This window comes from Alligator sinensis, unplaced genomic scaffold (genome assembly GCF_000455745.1).
Source record: "Alligator sinensis unplaced genomic scaffold, ASM45574v1 scaffold134_1, whole genome shotgun sequence".
Classification (NCBI taxonomy): domain Eukaryota; kingdom Metazoa; phylum Chordata; order Crocodylia; family Alligatoridae; genus Alligator; species Alligator sinensis.
The window spans coordinates 856430-880620 of record NW_005841920.1 but is presented as its reverse complement, the minus strand read 5'-3'; the positions used below and the strand labels follow the sequence as shown (position 1 = coordinate 880620).

At 40.1% G+C, this 24191-nt stretch overlaps 1 protein-coding gene across 15 annotated transcripts in view; it reads left to right on the top strand.

Moving 5' to 3' along the window:
- Window positions 1–24191, top strand: part of FRYL (FRY like transcription coactivator) — a 307800-nt gene that overhangs the window by 247349 nt on the left and 36260 nt on the right. For 14 of the 15 annotated variants that reach the window (XM_025198387.1, XM_025198393.1, XM_025198392.1 and 11 more), the window contains 8 exons: window positions 841–981; window positions 5522–5719; window positions 6579–6740; window positions 7241–7315; window positions 10568–10744; window positions 14062–14265; window positions 16366–16536; window positions 23044–23288. In XM_025198387.1, coding sequence (XP_025054172.1) covers window positions 841–981; window positions 5522–5719; window positions 6579–6740; window positions 7241–7315; window positions 10568–10744; window positions 14062–14265; window positions 16366–16536; window positions 23044–23288 — 1373 coding nt within the window. The remainder of the gene's footprint in view (window positions 1–840; window positions 982–5521; window positions 5720–6578; window positions 6741–7240; window positions 7316–10567; window positions 10745–14061; window positions 14266–16365; window positions 16537–23043; window positions 23289–24191) is intronic. The other variant, XM_025198394.1, reaches the window with a different exon arrangement.

Sequence of the window (24191 nt, the reverse complement as noted above, 5' to 3'; positions counted from 1 at the left end):
CCATTTATGTCTGTAACTAGCTCTTAGTACCCTTTTCTCACTCGTATCAAAACCTGAATGTTCAAGTCACGTGTATTTTACTTTAACAAAAGAGATTTAGAACAAATAGTCAAAGAAATTGTACGCTCCGACTTAAGTAATAATTGAAAGTTGTCCTCAGTAGGAAGTACACATTTTTAATCAGGTAGGGTTGATTAATGTCGTTGTGTGATGTGGGCTCAAAGTGATTTGAAAAATACATGCCCTCCATGTACAGAACTGCTATTGCTTCTACAAGCAGTATTCTGCATAGACAGCTTGCAGAAGCTCTCTCTTAAAATTCATTTATAGCACCTAAATGAATCTTTGAGTTTGTGAATACTTTTTTTTATAATAAAAAGACAACATCATGGCCCAAACTTCCAACGTGGATCTTAAGTCCTGCGTGTAACTTTGTTTGCAGCTTCTCCTGCTTACATACAATCTTTTAAACTATTAAAGAAACACTGTAAACAATGGGAGCTTCAGAAACTATGATTGTAGAGAAGAGCTTTTATTTAGGCTGACATCTTTTGCTTAGAGGTGTTTTTGACATATACTGATGTTTAAAATATTGCCAAAGTTATGTTAAAATAATGTGAATATAGACAAAAATATTAGAATAGAGAGTACGGTTCTCTAATGTATCCTCTTTTAAATGTTATAATATGACATTTTGAAATCAACCATTAGCTTACCATATAAAACACTGCAGGGAAAAATAAATTTGAATCTGAGTTATCTGTCGCTTAGTATGTATTGTTGATCTTTGCTCTCATCAAGAAGACTATCTACAAACCATATTTTGATTTTTTTTTCTAGTTGTTGGAAAAAGGGTTATCTAGCATGCAACAATCTTTGCTGCAAATCATTTACAGTCTTCTTAGTCATATTGACCTGTCTGCAGCACCAGTGAAGCAGTTCAATCTGGAGATCATAAAGGTTATTGGTAAATATGTTCAGGTACGTATTCTGAAAAAGTAAATTAGAAAGTTTTTTATATTTATAATATCAAGAAAAATATTCATGCAGCTGAACTTTAAATCTATTTTGACCATTTAAAGTACAGTAACATCATTTACCATTAATAGGAATCTGAAGGCAAATTTTGATAGTGTTTGTTTTAAAAATAATAAACCTTTTCTTGTATATAATCAATTCTCTAACAACTTGCATTTAGTGAGACTATGTGCAAGCACATTTACTTAATTCCAGGCTTTGGCCATTGTATTCAAAGTATTAACAGCAGCTGAGCCCTCAGCTATCAGAGCACTAATTTCTGCAGTTTTTTAATAAACTGATTCCCTTAATCAGAAAATTTCTTCTTTAAAATTATTGATTTCCAGAGAGAAGTTTTGCAGTTCAGTCTTCAATTGAACTAGTTGCCCCAATAGTAACGTTCCTCACATAGACACAGATACATCAGAATGAAGCTTAATGAAATCTCAGTGCGTTTCTTTGGAACATAGCAACAAACAGACAATAAACAACAATAATTGCATCCTTGGTAATTCATTGTTTCGCATTTGGAATGTAGTTTATTGAAAGTATAAACCCTGGAAGAAATTTGAGCTTTTTGTGAAAATATTTTATAAAAATGCCTGGAGCACACACTCTTTTTGGGTCTGAACATTTCTGAATTTTTTCTTCTTTCTTCCTGAGCTCCATTAATGTAGTTCCACAAAAGGGCTTAATAGTAATTAACCAGAAGGGTAGTATTCTCTGGACATTTTATTATTGTACTGTTGTCAGGACACATTAGTCAAAACTGGATGATCAGTGAAGCTGTTTCCATTTCTTGACATCTGCTCTCTTCACCTCTAACCTCCTGTAGGTGATTTTTGATCTCTGAATATGAACTTTATTAAAGGAATTTCAGTCAGAATGCTTGTACATTTTCAAAGACTAGAAGATTTTCCATCTGGTGGGATCCAAAAATCTGCAGCCCCCTAAAAGCTGTGTGTGGTTCTCTTCTTCCTCTCCACTTTTTCTGTCCCTCTTTCTTTTCCCTATTATTTTGAAAGCTGGAACTGCTCGATATTTGGAAGATCATCACTATTAATTAAGTAGAGTGCACTTAGCTCAGACTTTTTCTGTAATGTACCCAAATTCTTTTCCTGCTTATTTCAAGGACTACTTTAGCACGACCTTATGTAAAAAAGTATGTCATTGCTTTCGGCTTTCTTTGTGTGGGGATATTGAAACTGATGGGGAGATGTAATTTAAAATATAAAGCATTTTAACATGGAATCTAACTTGCACTGAGTTAAAAATCTCCTGAGAAGTGGAAGTTGCACCTTCTTTTCAAAATAGTCATTTTGCTGGAGTGCTGTAAAGTCACACTAGAATAAATTAAACAAGAATCCTGGCAAAACTCCATCTATTCCAGCTGCTTTGTTGTATATCTGCTTTCAAATTAAATTAACAGTTTGGATGATTTAAAAATGGCCTTACCAAAGCTGCTTGAATTCTGCTTGAATTCTGAAATAGTAGAGGAGAACACAGCCACTTCCCTGGAGCACTTTTGAATCTGAGCAAGCTGTTTTCCTTCTTCAAGCAGCAGTTTACAGTGCAGCCTTTGGAACGTTAAAGCAGGACTGCCCTTGTTCTTGATTTTAAATGTTTGCTTCAGAAGAAAGTTCACTTTTTCAGTTATCTTACCTACACCTTACGTAGAAGGCCAACCCCAATTTCAAGTCAATACACAAACTAAATGTACAGAGAGCTCTTCTATCCTCTCTCCTACATGATGGGGTAGCATTCTGTAGCCTGTGGGCCACTGTGGACATTGGACTTTGGCTGCAGGTGCTTTCCCTTGGCTGTCATGGGGGAAAGTGCAGACAGTGGACAGATCCTAGTGCCTGGCCACTTTTAACTCTCAAGGTGCATCATTCCAGCCTGCAGCTTACCTGCACAGCCCTAGACAGTGTCCATGGTTGTTACTGTAACACTTTACTTCACATCCATGTACTTTTCTATTTTAAAATGTGTGCATTTTTAAAATACAAGATGAAGTATACAAGAAAACTACAATTATGAGGCAAAAAATTCCAACGTCTTATAATCAAGTTGGCTGATGAACTTGATTTTAAATATTGGGGCACAAGCAAATTGATATCTGAATTCTGTGATCTGTCTACATGTTCATATGCCTTATGGCAAATCATTGTTTATAGGATCCTCCTTAATTTTAACCCAAGTTCAATTGGCAAGATGTGCGAATGTAGAGGTAGCTATCTTCTACATCAGCTAATCAGTATATTATAGTTTCAGCTTTAATCTACACTTTTTAATATAAAATATATTTTTTAAATTAAATATCTTAAGAATGCTTTTCCCGCACAACTAGAAATCATGTTTCCTGTAGCAGGTCTCATTCTTATATATTTATTGGTTTTATTTCCCACTTTTAAAGTTTATCTAAAAACATCTGCATTACATCATACTTTTTGACAATCTGGTTTCAAAAGACAAGGCAACAAGAGCCTTACTCAATATTTTGTGCTTCATTTTAGTGGTTATAATACGGACTTTAAAGCAATGGTGATGGCTGCTATCTGTGTGAATATCAATGTACTGTTTGAGAATTTCAACTTTTAACTTTAAATTTGCTTGCTTTTTAATGTTTTTAACTCAGTATTGAAAATTGAGTAAATCTGTTGACTTCATTTATTATCTTTCTGCAACCTAACAATAAAGCAGGAAAATAACCCCTTGGATTTAATTTCTATCATGTATCCCAAAAATGGAATTAAGAAGAGCAAGAGTCTTAAGGAGTAGTCTTTTCCTTGTGGCTTGTAGTCTGCAGGAGCAGAACCCCAGCCTCATGTACAAGCATTGTTATGGGCAGCATACTGAGGCATTGCTTTCTTTTTTCCTTTGATTGCCCAAAGAGTCCCATGAGGGCGTACCCGAGGGGTGGGCAGTTATTTTGGCTGGAGGGCTACTTAACAAGTTTTGGTGAGCTATCGAGGGCTGCAAAGGTAGCCCTGTGGCTTGACAGATACCCCACCCCCTGGCCGCCATCTTGGGACCAGAAGTCCTGCCCCCTAACCCCTGAGAGTCCCTCCCCTTGCCCTGGAAGTATGCCTTTCGGGGGGGGGTTGCCATCTTGAAACCGGAAAAAAACAAATCATATGCTAAAAAAATCAAACATCTACTATAACTTATTTTAAATTTGTTTAAAAAAATGTTTTGTCCTCATTTGTGTGTTTGTATGGTGTATCTAGAGGCGATTGCATAATAGTTCAAAATAGTCTTACTCTTGTGTATTGTGTATGGTGGAGTGTGGGGGGTTTGTGTAGGGTGAGTATGGTGGGGGGGATGGAAGGGTGTGTATGGGGGTATAGTGGTGGGGTGTGGGAGGCTGTGGGGTTATGGTGCAGGGTGGGAGGATGTGGCTGTGTTTGAGGTATGGTGGTGTGGCGGAGCAACATTCTCAAGTTGCAGCTAGAGAACGTTAGATATTAGGAAGCATTTTCTCACTGGGAGGGTAGTAAAACACTGGAACAGGTTTCCCAGAGAGGTGGTGGAATCTCTGTCCTTGGAGGTTTTCAGGACCTAGCCAGACAAAGCTTTGGCTGGGATGATCTAGTTGCAGATGGTCCTGCTTTGAGCAGGGTGTTGGACTAGATGACCACTTGAGGTCCCTTCAAACCCTCATTTTCTGTGATTCTGTTTGGGAGTGGGGGGTGAGGATCCTTGGAGTCTCTGGAGTGTGCAAGTTCCTGAACCTGCGTGTGGTGGCAGCGAGCAGGGTCAGCCCCGCCTGGCCCCATAGCATGGAGCTCCCTATAATCCCACCCCAATCTCTGGCTGCAGATGGCAGCAGCGTCCAGGCCAGCTCCACCCAGCCCAATAGCACTCCTGCCAGAGTCCCTGGCTCATGTTGTGGCAGTGTGCAGGGCCAACCCAGCCCCACAGCACACTGCTCCCATGTTCCCACCCCAGTTCCTGGCTGCACGTGGTGTCAGCATGTGGTGCCAGCTCCACCCAGCCCCATAGTGCGCAGCTTCTGCAGCATGCAGGGCCAGCCCAGTGGGAGGATCTTGGCTACATGACTACTTTATGGAAATGGGGGATTCCTCCCAAGCTTACTCCTGTAGCCTTTGGTTAGGGGCAAGTGAGACTTGGGGGCATCCAAACCCCAAGCCTCCAGGCTTGGACCTGCACGTAGGATGCCCACCAATGGATCTGGGAGTATCTGAAGCCCCAGGCTGAAAAGTCTGGAGTGGAGGATACTTGCCAGTTGTAGTGCCACATATGGTGTCTGAACGATTCAGTTTTGCTCAATCAAAAAGATTCAGAACTGATTGGATCTTTAATCAAAATGAAGATTGATGCTGAAAGACTAAACTTTTTGGTTAATTAATTTTAAATTATCTTTAATAAAAACCCATATCCAGCTAAAGTACCATGCGCAGAATCGGTTGTGTTCTAAAACTGCTGCGTCTACTGGAAATAATTATTTGGTAATATATGTATGTTTTTTATTTTCTGTTAGAGTCCATACTGGAAGGAAGCCCTCAATATTTTGAAACTGGTGGTATCTCGATCAGCAAGTCTCGTTGTACCTAATGATATTCCAAAATCTTATGGAGGTGATATAGGTTCTCCTGAGATCTCATTCACAAAAATTTTTAATAATGTCTCCAAGGAACTTCCTGGGAAAACATTAGATTTTCATTTTGATATATCAGAGGTAATTCTTATATGTGGCTAGAACATGATGACTTCTAGGTACATTTTGAGATTCTTTATCAATTGTGTTTATGATCCAAGAGTTTTGAAGGTTGCAATTACAAGAAATATGAAGCACTTTTTAAATCTTGACTAATATTGAGCTTGAAGTAGTTTATTCATCAGACTCAATTTAATTAGGTCCCTACTGAAAAGTGAGCTTTGCATTCCTTTTGGGTTCAGTCTGTGCAACCCTTCCTCATGGGAGTAAACTCATTAAAAGCAATGGAGCCATCTACATGAGAAAATGCTCACCAATTTTTTTTTTTAAAGACTCAGACAAACCCATAAGGATCATCAAAATTTGTAACAATTGCATTATTCCATGGTTATTTCATATAAAGAAATCCTATCCAGTATAGTCTAGTCTTACCTAGAGCAATTTAGCTAAATTTTAGTTAAGGTTGCTGCTTTTTTCCAATTGTGCCTTCTGGCCTTGAAGGGCTTCTGCTCTCCAGCGAAAATAATATTATGCACATACAACCATGTGTGTCTTTAGGGCCAAAGATGTCAGCTATATGTAAATTATCTTGTGATGTAGATTACAGTCCAGTTGTCACACAACTTGGGTCACAAAACTTTGGTCCATTCAAATTCTTACTCTGGCCTCAGAAGATACAGATATATACTGGCTATCCATGTTTTGGGTAGTAGGTACCTTGTGTCTTATAGCCATGATGTATGGGTACTCAGCATTACCATACTTGGTGCTCTTTATAGAATGATTTTTTGAAGTTAAGTTTCAGTGTGATACCACTACTAGCTCTAAGATTAATAATATGTTGTATATTAATGTTTTAACTAGTGTTTTCTTGTGGCAGACCCCAATTATTGGGAATAAATATGGCGATCAGCACAGTGCAGCTGGTAGGAATGGAAAGCCAAAAGCCATTGCTGTCACTCGAAGCACTTCTTCAACTTCATCAGGATCTAATTCAAATGCATTGGTCCCTGTCAGCTGGAAGAGACCGCAATTGTCTCAGGTGTGTTGTGTGTATATACAGCAAGCTCTACTATGACTGAATAAAAAGTATGGCTCTAATGTATGTAACATGGATGTAAATTGTATGAGAGAGAAAACATACGCTTGAAGTAGTGTGGATAACAAATTCTTAACTCTTACTAAGTTATTTCGCTATTTTGTAGTGGTAAACATGTTTTGTGAAAATCTTTTTTTCTTTTTAAGATCTCTTATGAGACTTCAACATATCTGGTATCTATTCAGTAGCATAACTAAGGGGAGGTGAGCAAGGCATCAGCACCAGATGCTGACTTAAGGGGAGACACAAAAATAACAGCTACTGCTGCTGGTGGTCCTCTGGCCACTGCTGTTGTCCCATAAGTGGCTGCTGCCCAGGAGGCAGAACTGCCCATTTGTGGCGTTGTATCTACTTTTAAGTTCCACATGTTTTACATTTCAGTCTGGCTAGAAGATTTTGTATCTCTAGTAATTTTTATGCTGTGTAATTTTATTTTTTTCCAGAGGAGAACTAGAGAGAAGCTAATGAATGTGCTTTCCCTGTGTGGTCCAGAATCTGGTCTTCCCAAGAATCCATCAGTAAGCATTTGTCAATTCTGATCAGAAAGATGATTGAGGATTCAGCTATTGGTAGTAGAAATGAAACATCCAAAACAAAACTGGCTAAATTTATAGGTTTCAAATTCTAATTATTAATGATGATGAATCATCATCAAGATGCTTCTAGTTTGATCCAATAGCGATCTCTTATGTCATGTGTTATTCAGTATTTTTTCAGGTTAGGCCCTTCAGGAATTCCATTTAGGTAGCAATTGAATGGTGCTTTTAAAGTGCATAATCTTGGACTTCATCATCTAAATTATACATATTTTTGTTTGTTTGTTCTTGTGTTTATACAGTTGACCCATAATTGTCAGGGTGGATACCCAATCAAACATGAACACCCAGTTACATACTCTGGTTCAGACTACCATGGATGGTATAAACAGTGGAATATTGCGCGGAAGTAGAGAGGTGGTCACATTTCTCTGGAATAGTCTTTCCACATTTCATTTGATTTCTGTGTTCAGCTGTGGTTTATTATACACTTTTGAAAGGACATTGAAATGTTGGATTGAAAATTTCAGTGTGCTGAAAAAGCTACAAAAACTATTTGAAATGTGAAAAACCTGATTTCTGGTAGGAGATTTAACATGCTCAATCTATTCAGTTTATCAAAGAGAAGTTTAAGAGTTGCTTGTATCATAATCTGCAGAAAAGGTATCTCATAGGCAGGAGTTCTTTAGTGGCACAACAAAGGTATAAGAAAAGACAGTGGCTTGAAATTGAAGCTGAACCAATTTAAAATGGAAATAAGGAGCAAATTTCAACCATGAGGACAATTAACCATTGAAATCATTTGTCAAAAGAAGATATTTATTTTTATTCCCATAATAAGTCAAGAAAGGATGTCTTTCAAAACCTTATGCTGTACTTCCACAGGAATTACAGGGTAAATATTACAACTTCTCTCATGCAGAGTTCAGACTAGATTATCATAGTAAATTCCCTCTGCCCTTAAGATCTACTATTGTTGTGATTATAGAAATTAACTCCAAAGAGTTATTTTCCTCCTTTTATTGTAACTTTGTCATTGTTAATTGCCTGTATAATTAACAGCAGAATGAGATTGCTTAGATAAGGACTAAAGTTTGCTAGTGAGGTAAATCTCTTACAAATTTTCATATGTTGTTACCAAATCTGCCCATTACTTTGGGGTGTGCTTATTTATTAGGGATAGTTTCTAGGGTCTTGGTGATTCTGTCAATGTGCTGCTTGTGTTACTATACGGAGCTGTATTTCTCCCTTCTGCAAGCCCTCACCCCCAGTGGAGCTATCTTGCAGGACTCAGTCTCAATGGGACTGGGTTCCTCCAGTCACCAAATCAGTCATACACACAAACACACACAAATTAATGTGACACGCCTGACCTGGCCGGGCTGATCAGCATGGACAGGCTGACACCCTCATATGCCAAGAATCAGTTCATAAGAGCAACAATAAAATGCAGTCAGACACAAGCACACAGGTAAACAGAATCCCTCTGAATCCGGCTGGGTGTCCAGCTGACACCCTTATGGGCCAGCATTCAGTTCATAAGGGCACGTCTGAGTCAAACTGGGTCAATCAGCCTGTACAAGCTGATCCCCTTATGTGTTTCAAACTCGGCAAGTCCCAATCTTTGGCCTCTTGGTGAGCAAACCCCACAATAATTTGGGCTTCACAGGGATCTTTAGCATAGGTAAAAGAAGCGTTGCTGCAGAGCACGGGAGGAAAGAGAAGCAGAGAAGGAAAAATATACCCAATTACTACCAGTTTGACTATAAAAGTTATTTATTGCTAAGCATATGAAATATATAATAGTACTAGTAGTAATAGACATGCAAAAGAAAAACAAACACCAACAATGACAATACTACCCTGGTTTCACTAAGTATTTGGGGAAACTTAGCTCAAGCTTAACTGATACAGTTCAGGTTCAGAAGTTTATGCCTAGAAAGAAGACAGAGAACGCTGGGATCTCACCTAGTCCACGGTACTCAGGCTGCAAAGCTGACAGGCACAGTCTGTAGCACAGTCCTTGAAGGGAGAGATGATCTGTTCTTCCAGCGTCCCAAGAACGACAGGGGATGGTGTCAGCACAGGGGTTTTCTTCTTCTCCTTCTTTCCTCCTGCTTCTACTTCTTTTCCTTCCTTTTCCTCTTCCTCTTCTCCCTCTAGCAGCACACACACTTACAGATTTTTATACCCTCAGTTCAGCTGCTTCGAAGCACCCTCAGTAGTGTAAATCATTGTCTTTTCTATTGACAAGGGGTTATCTGGTTTGGACCATCTCAGGAAACTGATTGATAATCAGGAAACACTTAAGATTAGGGAGTAACCCAAATACTTGGGAGCCAGCTTGAAATTCCTATGGGTGGCAGATATACTGATGGGATATCTCATGGTTTCTTCAGGAACAATAGATAGCTTGCAGCATCAGGATTTTGGATTTTTACTTGTTGTGCACAAGCCTCAGCTTAGCATGACTTTTCCAGATCTTACTATAGTCTTTTAACAGACTTAAGACAATTATTGGGGTGCTCATAACCTTTTGTGGAGAGGACTCCCACCAGTCGTCTCGGGAAAGATATGACAACACCTGGGATTAGGGCTCCAGCAGGCTGGATGCTGTGATGAACCCTTAACCATTGTTCAAATGTTGCCCATACCCCCTCTGACTCGGTCTCTTGCCTCAGCATTCCCTAACCCGGCAACCGAGTTTTAGTCAATCAAGTTTAAATAGGCCTCCCATAGTGGGACCGGGGAATGTACGGCCCGAGATGCCTATTAAACTTAGAGCTGTGTGTGTGTGTCTGGGGGGGAAAAGTCCTTAGTAAATCCAGATTAGAACTGGTCTGATAAATGCTGAGCTGGGTGTGTGTGAACATGGGTTGATTAACATTGGAAGCACAGATTCCCCATCATGCAGCGCTCTCCTGCTTCTCTGGTCCCAGAATTCACTGCAGTCTCTGCTTCAGGCTTTCTGTTTTCCATCTCTCATGTAAATGAGACCTAGGGCAGTTGATTCACTCGTCACCCTTATCTGGTGAGGGTCTTAGGTGCGTCTCTCACTGCATCTTAATCAGTTTCGTTTAGGTAGAGGAGGGGGGGGGGGTGAGTCCTTTGTGAGTCAGACAGACTGCATCCTGTACCAGGGTTCCCCAAGAATACAGAGCTGAGACGTAACAATGTGATAACTCTTAACATCACTTAAGTCATTTTATGTCCATTTTTCATCTATTTCTGTAGGTTGTGTTTTCGTCTAATGAAGACTTAGAAGTTGGGGATCAACAAACTAGTCTTATTTCAGCAACAGAAGAAGTAATCCAAGAAGAGGAAGTGGCTGTGGAAGATAATACCAGTGAACAGCAGTTTGGTGTTTTTAAAGATTTTGACTTTTTAGATGTTGAGCTTGAAGATGCTGAGGTGAGACCTTGGGATTTTTATTTTATCATTCTGCTCTTTAAAATGCACAATATTAAGAAAGTGTCACTGCTTCCTTTCTAAATCCTATTTGGAGCATCTTATAAATTGATTGACTTGGCATCAGAAAGAAATCTTGACTGGAACTTTGCAACCTCGAATGCAGTCACAGCTTGCCCACTTACTTCACAAAAGTGTTTCAGAGAAAGAAAAGTATTAGTTCTTTTGCCATCACATAATTTTGTTCAGTAACCCTGTGAAGCAGTGATCCCTTGGTTAAGAATAAGGTGAGCATCTGTGTCTGGTGCTATGGAAAATCTTACTGAAAGGAATAGGGCAGTAAGGATACAGTTTAATCTTAGACACTGATGTATTTCCAAAATTCCAAGTATGATAATAGCAAAAGTATAAAATATGTAGGAGACTTTCTCTACACTTTATCAGACTGTTCTACATTGTTTTAGCAAAAGTTTTTCATTGGAGTAGCTGTCCTTTAACTGTGCCATTCACATCGTGGGTGGGGGGGGGTTTCCTTCACTTTTTTTTCTTCCGTTTATAAAAGTAAGAAAATTAGGTAGCAAAAAGTATTTAGAATTATAGTAACTATTGATTATCTTTATTTATACTGTGGCAGTAATTCAGACCACAGCTACACACAGGAACTTCATGATGCTAGTTCTGGGCACTGTATGCATTCTCATCATTTGAAGCAGAGGCGTCTTCACACATCAGGACCAGTGGGCCAGATGAGTGGCACGGGCCTGATCCATGCATTGGCCCAAAAACTGGCACCTTGAGCCAGATTCTGCACACAGGGCTGGTCTCATGTAGGCGCAGTGAGCACCTTGGACCATCCCTGTGTGCCACACACAGGCTGGAACTGGCTTGGTGTTCCACATGGGTCCCAGATTGAGCCCCACATGTGGCGTGGAGTACATGTTGGATACAGCCCCATGCACTGCGTGTGGAGCATGCACTGGATCTGGCCCTGTGTGCCTTGTGCAGCATGCGAGTCCAGTTCAAGATCCTGGGCAACACAGTAGGCCAGATGATGGGGCTCTGCAGGCCAGATCCAAACCATGGGCCATATAGTTGACGCACCTGATTTAAAGAATTTGTCTGACCAAAAAGGTGTTGGGAAGGGGAGGAAGAAACCTGGCACTCTTTAATTTACCCCATTGGGCTTATTGATCTATAGTACTTAGAAGCATTCAGTTAATACAGGAGGAAGTGACAGGTTTTGAGAATCAGACGACCAAAAATCATAGAGACTTACCTGAATTTTCAGACAATCACTCCTTCCACTCCTCATTTGTCTAGCTCTCTTTGCAGGCTCTTGTTTTGTTCTTTCTTGACTCTTCAATTTCTTCTGCCTTCCACATCTTGCATCTGTCCCTTCAGCTGATATGACTATCCACCCCACACGTTATATTTTCACTACAGTTCAACATGCCCAGATGTACCAGACAGGCTTATTGTAACCTTTTCTGTTACCCTCTAACTGATCCTTCAAATAAACTATGCATAAATGAGCAGAAGAGCTGGACTCAGAAACATCAAGTCTCAATAGGAGCACTGTTGATCCTTCAATTTTGATAACTAAGTGAGGGGCTTTCAGGATAGGAAGCTTTTTATTTTTCCAAGTTAATCTGAACTATTGTGTATGGTTCAGTGTCATTTTAGTAACAAGGCTAAGGGAAAGTCGGTTCTTATTCTGAGTTGTCCAGTTCACCCCACCTTATATAACACTTTGCATAACTGATTACTTACTGATACACAATGTAGAGAGTTAAACTAGTAGCAACTCAGAATTTTCAGATTTAGAACATCATCTTTAAATTATTACCATAATATAATGGAAACAGAATGTTGTATTAAAATGTGCTATATGGTTTCTGGCTAATAATAAATGTTAACAATATTAAGAGTCACTCATAAAGTAAAGGTTGGGGAAAAGTCATGTTAGCTTAAGGATAGTCTCAGTGCTGCAGTCTCAAGTCTCTTATTTTCTTTTGCATACCAATACCCTTTTTGCTTCTCTGGAGCAAACCAAATCACTTAGAAAAAAGCGGCAATATACAGAATCAGAGAAAAATAGGGATCCTGAAAGGGATCTCAGGAGGTCATGTAATCAATCCCCCTACTCATGGCACAATCATGCCTGCAAAGTAGCAGATCAGTAGGGAACAGAAATTGGATTGGCACTTGGGGAGTGTTGGTGTTGATTTGTGGCATTCTTGCCAAAACGGTTGGTCCCCACTGCTCTTGCATATATTTTGTTAACATGACTCTAACGTTGCAGATCACTGTAAGAGACAACCTGTTGGAGTAACTCTCAAATTTCTACTTCCAAGTTTGACTACAGTAGAAATGTTGTGGAGGTAGCTGTCCTCTTTGAATGGGGCAGGGGTAGCGTTTAAAATATAGATTCACTTGCTTTGGAAAAACTTCCATCCTAAGTGTTACAGTTGGAAAATGAGGATAGAAGATCCATACATTGAAATGGGTCCCCTAAATAAGAAAATAAAATAGCCTTTGGAATGACTCGTAACAATACCACTTTATCTGTAGTCTAATTATGATTGTATATATTTTGTCAAGTATATATAGGCACTTAAATTTTTTTTCTCTCTGCTGAAGTTCAAAGATTTAATTTGCTGCTTGTTTAAACAGTTGTTTTACATGTTACATGAAAGAGAATGTACCATACATATGTTGTTTAAATGTTTTGTCCAATTTTTTCATAACCAATTTTACATAAAAAGAGAATTTTAAATTGTAGCTCTTTTGACTTAAGCTTTTTCCAGAGCTTGAATCAGTCTTTTACTGTTGGCAAATCCTTATATAATAAATCTTTTCCCCTGGTTATAGAGTATCTTTAAGTGTTTGTCCTCGTTCTTGCTAATTATGTGTGTTTTCCTTTTTGCTAACCAGGAGCTGCAGGTAAGTTGCAGCCTGGTGCAATGGCTTGTTTCATCTGTTGTCTGTGGTGTGTTTGTCTGTATTTTGTAGTCAATATATGCAATATTGGTACAGATCCAGTTAAAGACAATATATTTAGCTAGTTCCCACTACAAGATATAAAGAGAAAAAAATAAGAGAATTATAATTTATTTGATGCTAATTGCAGAGTATTTGCCATATATTTTAATTCTTTTAAGTACAAACAGAATTTAATTTAAAATTTCAATAAAATTGAAGGGCTGATTGAAACTCTGTTCACAGTGTATTTGATATTTCTGTCTCTCTTCTGTGCTATCATGGGGGTTGGTTTCATTTTTGCTTATTTGAGAAGTTTAACAGAAACTTTTTTCTTACAGGGTGAAAGTATGGACAACTTTAACTGGGGAGTTCGTAGGCGCTCGCTTGACAGCATTGACAAGGGAGACACCCCATCCCTTCAGGAATGTCAGTACTCTGGTAGCACACCCAGCTTGAACTTAACCAATCAAGAGGATACTGACGAGTCCTCTGAAGAAGAAGCAGCACTGACTGCCAGTCAGATACTATCCCGATCACAGATGGTAAGTTTTTTCTCTCTAAAAGAATTTCATTTTCGTTATTGGAGGGGGCAGAACTGTGAGCACCACTGGTTTAAATGCTCTTATCAGTCAGTTGATCTTTCCAGAGAACGCTTTTCATATCATTATAAAAACTGAAATCTGCTCTTTAAATCTTCACCTGAATCTTTTAGGGGCCAGTAATATACATGCCTTTCACCCCTATTTGCAGGACACTGATAGAGTAAGACTAGTGTGTTTAGCTTGCCAGGAGAGCCTTTCCTGAACCCTGTAAAATGAGTTGCCAATAATCTCACTCAAAAAATAGTTCCCCTTTTAGCAGTAATTAAATTACAGTTGACATTCCAGTTTCCATTGCAGTGTTTTTCCTTTGTAAATTGCTAATTATATATAATACAAATTTTAAAGTTCTATGAAAATTGTACCTTAGAGATGCATTACTAAGTAATATTTCATAAAAGAAATCTTGGATTCCTATTTGGTAGTTGAAATAATGTAAATCAAAAAGTAAAATGTAACAGCAGCAACCCAAACCTTAAGGGAATTCTAATTAAATGTTCCCACCTTTAAAACTGCTAATCCATTCCTTTCTTCTTCATTGTGTTCTAACATAAAATAGACTAATGCAGCACTGCTTCGTGTTCATATGCCTCAGTTATACAAATTAGCACAAGATTAAAGTAATTTTTTTACATTACAACTATTTGCAGGTCTAAATATTCATACAAGTGAAATCTATTAGAATATTTTAAATATGTTTGTAATGTGGAAAGAATATCCATTTTTCACTCATAATTTTTTAATAGGAAGGAAATGGGCTTATTCTCTTTCAGTTATGTGCCATTTTCTAATACCTGTAGATACAGGTACTAGGAATCGGCACATTAAACTAATGGGCTGAAGTGCATGTGTAGGTGCTGACTGGGAGCAAATTGCTTCCAGTCAACTCGGGCAGCAGGAGCAGGGAGAGCTGTCCCAGCTTGGTCGGATGCTGCCTGCCAGCCAGGTGGAGATCACGACAGGTCCTGATCTCCACCTGGCTGGCAGGCAGCTGCCCAGCAGCCAGGACAGCTCTTCTCTGCCCCACAAAGATCAAGACCATCCTTTGTAGCCTCTGCCAGCCTGGGGCTGGTACCCAGTAGAGCCTGGAGCTCCTCCTGGCTACTGTAAGGGGACACAACAGGGCAGGAGCAGCTGCAACCTGTTGGGAGCAAATTTGTTCCCAACAGGTGCATGTTCAGATGTGTGCGGTGACATGGTTTAATGCACCTGAATTTTCTGCACAGAAAATTCAGATGCATTAATTGCGTGTATAGACATGCCCAGAACATAATGTTCTCTTTGTCGTCTTAGGCATTTGTGTACTGGTTGTAATCTAGACCATCTACATATTCCAGAACCTTTGCTAAATGGTTTCTGTTATCTTAGTTTTTCAGCATCCCGAAGTGGATTTTATTTAGCCCTTTGCAAGGGCAATTGTTGTTCTAGCATACAAGTTTTAATTTCAGTATTGATGAAGAGACCAAATCCAGGTTTGAATTGATTAAATTTACATGGGTTCACTAAAAAAAAATGTTCTTAGTGAAACTATTAGAATATTATTAAAAGTGTTTATTTAGTGAATTGGATTACCTCAAAAGCAGTAATGGGGACTGGGAGGAGAGAGAGAACCCACTCCTTATCGAACTTTGTTGCAGTAAAATAAACCTTTCATCCCAACTTCCTCAATTTTTCTTCCATTTTTAGGAGACCTACTCAAGTACAGGAAATAAAGAAGCCCTTTTATAATAGGAAAAGTGACATTAGAAACTAGCGATAAAGACTTGAATTTTAAAATTCCATACAGATAGTCAGAGTTGGGGTATGCTGATGCACAAACTTGCAGTATCATTGCCCATGGCCAAAGAACTTCATTGTTCAGGGATTTTGGTCCAGCGCCTTTCACCAGCACAAATAATAATGATGTAGTGTACAGCTAATTTAATATGAACTTTGTGATATGTGGATAAATATGAATGGAGGTAATTCCTTGTTGCCTTTAATTTATATGCCCTCAATTAATTATTGGAGTATTTCACATTCTCCTTTTGTTTCCTCTCTTAGTTAAATAATGATTCTGCTGTAGATGAAACAGTATCCGATCATGCAAGTTCATTACTTCAGTCTCAGGATTCCACTAGCAGTGTGGGAACAGAGGAGGTGCTTCAAATCAGAGCTGAGACCCCAAGTTTGGAGGCTTCATCTTTAGATAACTCTAGCAACCAGCTGCCTGAGGTGGGGAGAAATGTGGGCTGGTGCATGGCTGATTTGGGCTCTTTCTAGCACTGTGTAGGAGCTTTTGCTTTCCTTTCAACTAAATTTTCATCTGTTACACTGATTATTCAGTTTTCTTTCAATATTTCTAACCTGTTATGGTGTGTTTTTTTTAAAGTGTTAAAAGTCTCCTGGGAATGAAAAACTCATATAATAGACTCAGGAAATTTACCACAGGTTAAAAATATTTATGAAGTGCTCTTAATCACCATTTTGTGGTGCAGAATAATAATAGACTAATGTGTGAGATGCTTTCCTGGATGTGTGGGAAATCTTTCTATAGAAGTATTTTCTTTCAAATACTTTTTTTTTTTTCCTTTTGTGCTTTCTTTGGGTTTATGTGATTGGTGCTATGATTGGGATTAAAACCTCAGGCCAGCTGTGTTTGCAGTTGGTTCAATCAAATAATCTTTTAAAAAGGACCACAGATGCTAGTGGTATAATTTTTTGGACTGTCCTGTGTGGAGTAAACCAGATACCAAGCTAATGGCTGCCCAGAAATCTGTGAGTATTCTAGTTTCTTAGTTGATTTAAGATTTTTACAAATCCTTTTACTCTTAAAATTCATTTTAAAATAAAACAACATTCGTTCACTTGCAATACTTAGTATTTTTACTAGCATTATAAAATATTATAAGGATTGTAAGACTTACCCTGGTGGCTTTTCTTGAATGAGACGTGAACTTTAGTATATATTTTGTAGTTTAGGTCTAATTAAAATTACTGGCATAATTAGCAATTTCACTATGTCTGGAAAAGTACTAAATGATTCATTGCTTGACTTAAAACAACCACAAATTCCATAAAGTCTTATTGAAATCTAAAGTCTCCTAATACTGTATTTGAATATCTTGGGATGAGGAGGCTGCAGTATTCTTGAACTGGTGCTGTTTTCTCCTCTGTGCTAAGGTAGAGGTACACCATAGCAAAGGAACCTAGCTCCTCTGCATCTTCATGATATTGGATTCACCAAACCAGGGGCTCTTGCTTCCCTGCCCTCTATTTTTGGCCCAGTTTCAACAGCAGCTTATTTTTCTTTTTCTTTACTCCTTTCTGAAGACCTTCATATTCCCTGGACTTGCATTCATTGTCATCTTCCCCACTGTTCCCAGAATCTAATAATGCAATTACTAGCAACCACCCTGAAAATAAATAAGAACACAGTATTCAAGTTTAAAAATATTTTGCTAAAACCTTGGTTATAGACAACATAATCTAGGCCTAATATTAACTTTTAAGCAGTCTTTTGCCATTCAAGGAAAATAATGGCATCATAAGCAGCAGCTGCTAGTTGTGTTTTCCCTTCTTCGGTGGAGAGATCAGTTAAGTGAGAAGACTGTGCTGATGGAAGTTAGCATATTAATATCACTGTTCTGCAAGTAGATCCATTGAGGTGGATCCATGTCCTCATCAAGTGCTGTTGAGTTTAATAGAGGTAAAGAAGGGACAAGAAGTCCCACCCATGCTGCATCAGTTGTAAGACCATAGCCTAATGCCTGATATCACAACTCGTTCAAGTAGATCAGTAGTGCTGACCTTTTTGGCAGGCATGCTGCAAATTAGCCCCAGACCTTTCCCAAATACCACTCCAATCCCCTTCCCCTACTCTGGTTTCTGCTCCCTGTCTTTCAGTTCCCTGCCTAATCTGTTTCTTTGCTTTGTGCCCTGTGCTCCCTTCACAGTCTGCCATTCTGTTTTCTGCTCCCTGCCCTATTTGCCACTGTGGTGCCTGCCCCCTCCCTGGTCTGATGCATGCCATGTGCAGAGGCTACCTATGCCACAGGTTGGCCACTCCTGAAATCATTAGTGCTTGTCCAAGAGTCAAGAGTCAGCAATATTTTTGGGGCAGAATACCAAAAACACCCACAACTTTTGTGTGTAAGATGTTGGCATGCCAGGGAGGAACAGCTGGGGGAGCTACAAGCAGCCTGATCCTTGTTGTGGCAATGCAGCTCTGACCCCTTCCCTGCCATCCGCCCCACAGTGCATATGCAAAGAAAAATGCCTTTGTGTGCCACACTGACACCTGTGTTGAGGGTTGCCTACCTCTGTGCTAAACCATAGAATAGCACTACTAGAATTCATAAATAAGTCCCCTTCTGCTGTCCTTAGAATCAGTGCTAGTAATATTCACAATGTAAGAGTAATGTAGGCTTGTTTTAAAATCATATGAAGTCAACTGCAAGAATCCTGTCAACTACTGCACTGATTATATCATTTTCCATTTTCTAATGGGGGTAATGCCAAGTTTTCCATTTAGCACAGGAGTAGGCAACCCCTGGCACAGGTACTAGAGCATGGCACACAAAGGTATTTTGCTCGGCATGTGCATCTCAGGGCAGATGGTGGGTAAGGGGCCAGGATTGTGCTTCCACAACAAGGATCGGGCCCCTTACAGATGCCCTGCCATTTGCCCCTGCCATGCCAACGTCTTACAAGTCAGGGTTATTGGTGGTTTTGGCACTCTGCCCAAAAACGTTGCCGACCCCTGATTTAGCATGTTCTGCTATTTTGCTGGACTTCTTTTATGTTGTATCTAGGAAAATCAGGGCAATTATTTGCTTTATTCTCAGAGAGAAATTAATAGATTTAAAAAAAAATGAGGACTAAAAAGAATAATCAGATTTCAATTTTTTTTTTCTTGATCATGAAAAATGGTAAGTTCTAGCACCATGGAGTCATACTGCTATAAATTAAAATTCTAGATTTTGCAAGAGAGATTATCATCTACTATTTTGGATGCATTTTTGAATGTGAATGTGCCAGTTAAAATCTTAAGATATTAAATTCTGAAATTGACACCAGGGTCCACCTGCACATATTCAATTGCAGGGCTGGTGCATTACACATAAGAAAAAAGAAATGACAGAATGCTAATGTAGTCTTTTAAGATCACATCTTATTAGTTTATTTTACAGCTATTTTTAGATATTTTCATCTAAATATCTAAAAAAAAAAAAAATTGCTGTCAGAAGCAATGTGGGATCTTCCCACATATGTATATTTTGCTGTAGCCCCATTTAAACATTCAGAAATATTTTTTTCCTATAAAACTCAAATGTCCATTTCTAGTGGTCACTAAACCTGGAGAGTTGTTTTTATGCCCCTTAATCTCCAAGTTCCAAACTGGCTCACAAGTTAGGGCCATAATCTTGAGAGATTTCAAAAAATACTAGGATCTTTTGTCTAAATTTTGTGGCGCTCACTACCCCTTTGTAAGAGACGCTTGTTTTCAGAAAAGTGTCTGTTTCTAATGAAGATGTTTCCTTACTCAAATTGAGAGTTATCACCAAATCATTGAAGTATGTGTTTTCTTACAGAAGATGTCAATGTAGCATATGGGAGAAATATTATACATAGGAAATAGTACAACTGTTTAAAAAGTGTTTTCTTAAGGAAAGACATCCTGTTGCACCTGTTCAGATGCAGTCAGAGTCCCTTGCTTTTCTCATGTAGATGCTGAAATTTCTTACCAAAACTGATAGCTAATTAAAGAAACATCTTGGGAAAGAGAAGCTGAATATGTATTGCTACTTGCATTAAGGATTCATTAAGATTCATAATAAACTATGATATTTTTCATGCATTTCCTATAATCCAGGAGTGCTCAAACTCCAGTCCACAGGCTAGGTTTGGCCCACAACGCCATGTCATCCAGCCCACCGGGCTCCCCATGAGTCCAGAAATTTGGCGGCAGTGGGCCAAATTTCCAGGCATATGAGGAGCCCTGGGCCCCATGCACTGGCTTGGGCACCCAGTCCCAGCATACAGGGCTGTGCCAGGCTGTGGGTCCAATCCAGGTGTGGAGGACTAAGAGGAGGTGGCACCAGACCCCTAGGCCCCAAACCTGGCATGTGGGGCCACAAGGGGGTAGTGCTGGCCCCAGTGCTTAATCCAGCCTGTGGACCAGCCCCATGCCACTTGTGTGGTCCACAGGGCTGAAAGGTGGCTCGCAGGCCACATTTTGCCCACCCCTGATTTAGCGCCACAGATGGAGACAGATGTACAGCCCTGCCCCCCCCAACCACCACCACCCCACCTCAGTGAAAGCACTAGAGAGTTGCTGGGAAGGCATTTGACAGCATGCTGTCCAACCAAGGGAGTATTAGAGCGGGTTGCTTGGCCCTGTTACTCTGTTTCTTGAACCTGGGGAGGGGAACTTGCTCACAGGCAACCTGCTGCCCCTGCAAGTGGGGAGCTGAGCTACATCTCTCCTGGACACTCTTGGGGCTGCAGCTCTTACAGTCTGTCACCCTCCTGCAGATCTGCCTTGTTGGGGTGTGGCAGGCTAGCAGTGAGTGTATTGCCACCCTGGCTGTTTCCAGGAGGCAGCTGCCAGTTCGCCCTCTCCTGCAGCAGACTAGCAGGCCATCAGTGACTAGGAGGCGACATCAAGTGCCCAAGGGCTGTGTCCCCTCTTCCCTTGTGATGTGGGAGTGGTCAGGTTGTACTCTGTGACTGTCCAGCCTGCTGTGGGATGCTGAGGGAATGAGAGATCACCTGTAGCACTACAGGGCGTTGTATAAACGTTCTGTATAGCACTTTCATGTGGGAGCATTTCTGTAGTGCTTCCATCATTTGGTAGTGCTATGGAGGACAAGCACATCTGTCCCCTCAACTTTTGTAATACAAGGGCATATATAGTGCTACAAATGGTAATGTCTGACCAGATCATGGCATTTGCTTTTTAACTAACAATGTATACCTGGATAATACAAGTGTGAGAAATACTCTTTAGCAAATACTTCTCTCTGTTGATGATTTCTGTATATAAGGTGATATGTAGAGCTGCACATCTTGTTGACCTTGAACTGTATGTTAAAACTTATGAGAGATGGACCACTGTCTAGATCCTAATGATTTTGTGCAGCTGTCTTAAAAAAAAAAAAGCCTGGCAACTGTAAACATGTTCATTGTTCCATGTGGCAGAATGACTGCCTTATGCAAGAGAAAGCCTGATGTAAATCTTCTAAAACAGGTATTTCGGGAGTGATGCCATTACTAGTTGCCATAGCCAACAGAATAAGTGTCGCTGTGGGAGTGAAGTAGGCTCAGGACTAACGTGTGAGCAAATAATTTTGTCTTGATACTGGATATGGCACTGCATATGTAGAGCCTTTTGGTTTGTGTGTTTACACTATTGCACCTAACTTCTCCTGGTTTGGAAGGTACCACGTGTGGAGGGAGAACATCATGTCTCAGGATAGCATGCCTAGAGTCGCAATTGCATGTTAAGACAAGAGTTGTTTTAACACTGTAATTTGATATTAGTGTTTTTCTTATGTCGGGCAGCAATAGAAGGTGTAGATTTAAGGTTTCACTACTAAAAATGAGAGTTTAAAAATACTTCCAGTTTTTAATGGTTCAAAGTCTCATTTCTGTTGCTGTTTTTATGCTGTACTCCCATTTTGCTGGGTATTTCTGATTTGAGAATCAATTTTTTTTCATATGTGCACGGTGGTGTTGGGGGTGAGGGGCAGAAAGCGTAAAGGAAAAATTCATAGTTGTTTCAAAAGTTAGTTTAATGCAGGGGTGGGCAAAACGGTGGATCCAGCCAGCAACCAGACTCCATTTCCCAGCAGCCCCTGCCCACATTGTTGTGGATGGTTTCCATGAAGAAACCAGGAACAGTGGGGCTGTGACAGTGCGGGGCTACCACTTCCATGGAGACCGACTGAAGCAGCACTGGCAGGGCACACGGCTGGGTGGGGAGCTGCTCCAGAGCCAAAGCAGAGCTGCGGTCTGCTGCCTGCATGCCCCTGCCCAGGGTGTGCAAGCAGTGGATTGCACCTTTGCCCCATCTCTGGCCCATGCTGTCACTGCAGCAAGATCCCGCTCCATCCCAGAACAGCTTCCCACCCAGGCACATGCCCTGCCAGCTGTATTTGCACCAGTCTTCATGAAAACTGCATGGTCACAGCCCTGCCGCTCCTGGGGTCTCCATGGAAACTGGCTGCAGTGACATACGCAGGGGCTGCAGGAATATAGTGTCTGCCATGGCCTAATCCAGCCCGCAGGCCGGACTTTGCCTGCCCCTGGTTTAATACCTATGTGCAACCATAGGACAGACATGTTTTATTTGCTTACTGAAAAAGTAAGCCTTTGATCACATTATTTTTGTTCTAGGAAAAAATATTAAAAGCATTTTCTACATATTTTCTTGACAAAAATTGTTTTAACTGCCTCAAGTTAGAGAATGTACATTTGCTATAAGTAACAAGTTGCACTCCATAAAATTAGAAAATTAGAAATCCTATTCTAACTAGAAGCTGGAAAACATTAAAAAGGAAGATTATAACTTCTTTTAAATTATTGAAACGGTAAAGCATCCAAGTGTCTGAATAGTTAAACCAAAACTGGATGATGTAAAATGCTGTATTTTCAAGTTCTTACAGTTGTGCTTTACTAGCAGTTGGTATAGGTGCATCCATTCTTTAAGAGCAGTGAAAATACACCCTTATTTTACAGGATGGCAGTTCAGCTGTAAAAGAAGAACAGGTTAGCACTGCCAGTGAAGATACTGGGTCATATGTATTACAAGAACCCCTGGTCTGTCAGGAATCTCTGGAGTTGGAAGAAGCTCCTGAGATGTCAGAACCACAAGCGCCTGAAAGCTATTCTGAATCCATCTGTGAAGAGGATGTCACCCTTGCTTTGAAAGAACTGGATGAGAGATGCGAAGAAGAAGAAGCTGACTTCTCTGGTTTGTCCAGGTAAGAATGAACTTGATTTTAACTACAGAAATGATGTGCCCCTTTTATATTCTATCTACTCAATCAAGTAAGTGAAGCAGAACTTTTCTTTGTTTGAATTTTTCATACTTTTTGTTATAATCAAACCTCTAAATATACACCTCAGCATAAAATTTGCATGGTTCCCTTTTGGGGAGTGGACCTGTTGGCTCCACCCTTGTCAATTAAAAGTTTAAGGGTGAATGCAGCCTGCAGGAAATATTGAGGATTGACAAGCATCTGTTCATCTAAAGCAGGGGTGTCCAACCTTTTTGAATGTGGGGCCAGATCACGAACTTTTTATTACCCAGTGGGCTGGCGAGCCATATTCAAAGACCTCACAGGAAGTGATGTCATGTGACCTTTGACACCAGTGAAGTTGCAGGAAGTGACAATGAAATGGGTCTAAATAACCAGTTCAAAACTCTCCCTCTATAGCATCCACCTCTTCCACTGTTAGGGACAGGATACTGAGCTAGATGGACCATGGGGCTGACCAAGCATGGCACTTTTTATGCTCTTATGTTCAGAAGCTCTTATGTTCTTTGGCTGACCTTCCAAACTATGGCTGAGATTTGCAAAAAGGGGTAGGTAGACATGTTACAAAGTTGTCATAAAAGATTTGGAGCCCTCTAAATCCCATTCATTTTAATGGAAATTGGCCTTTTGACTCAGCTTTGAAAATCTCAGCCCAAGGTGCCAACCAAATAAGTCAAAATATATTTTGCATTTCTATGCAGTACATCTATGTGGGGCACTCCAAGCATTTTACAGACATGAAATGACCCTCAGGATGAGCCCAGCCAGAGGAGCAAGGGCTCAGCTGCACTTTCCCCCTACCTGCGCTGGTCAGTCCGGAGTGGCACCCGGCTCCGCCGCCACTTC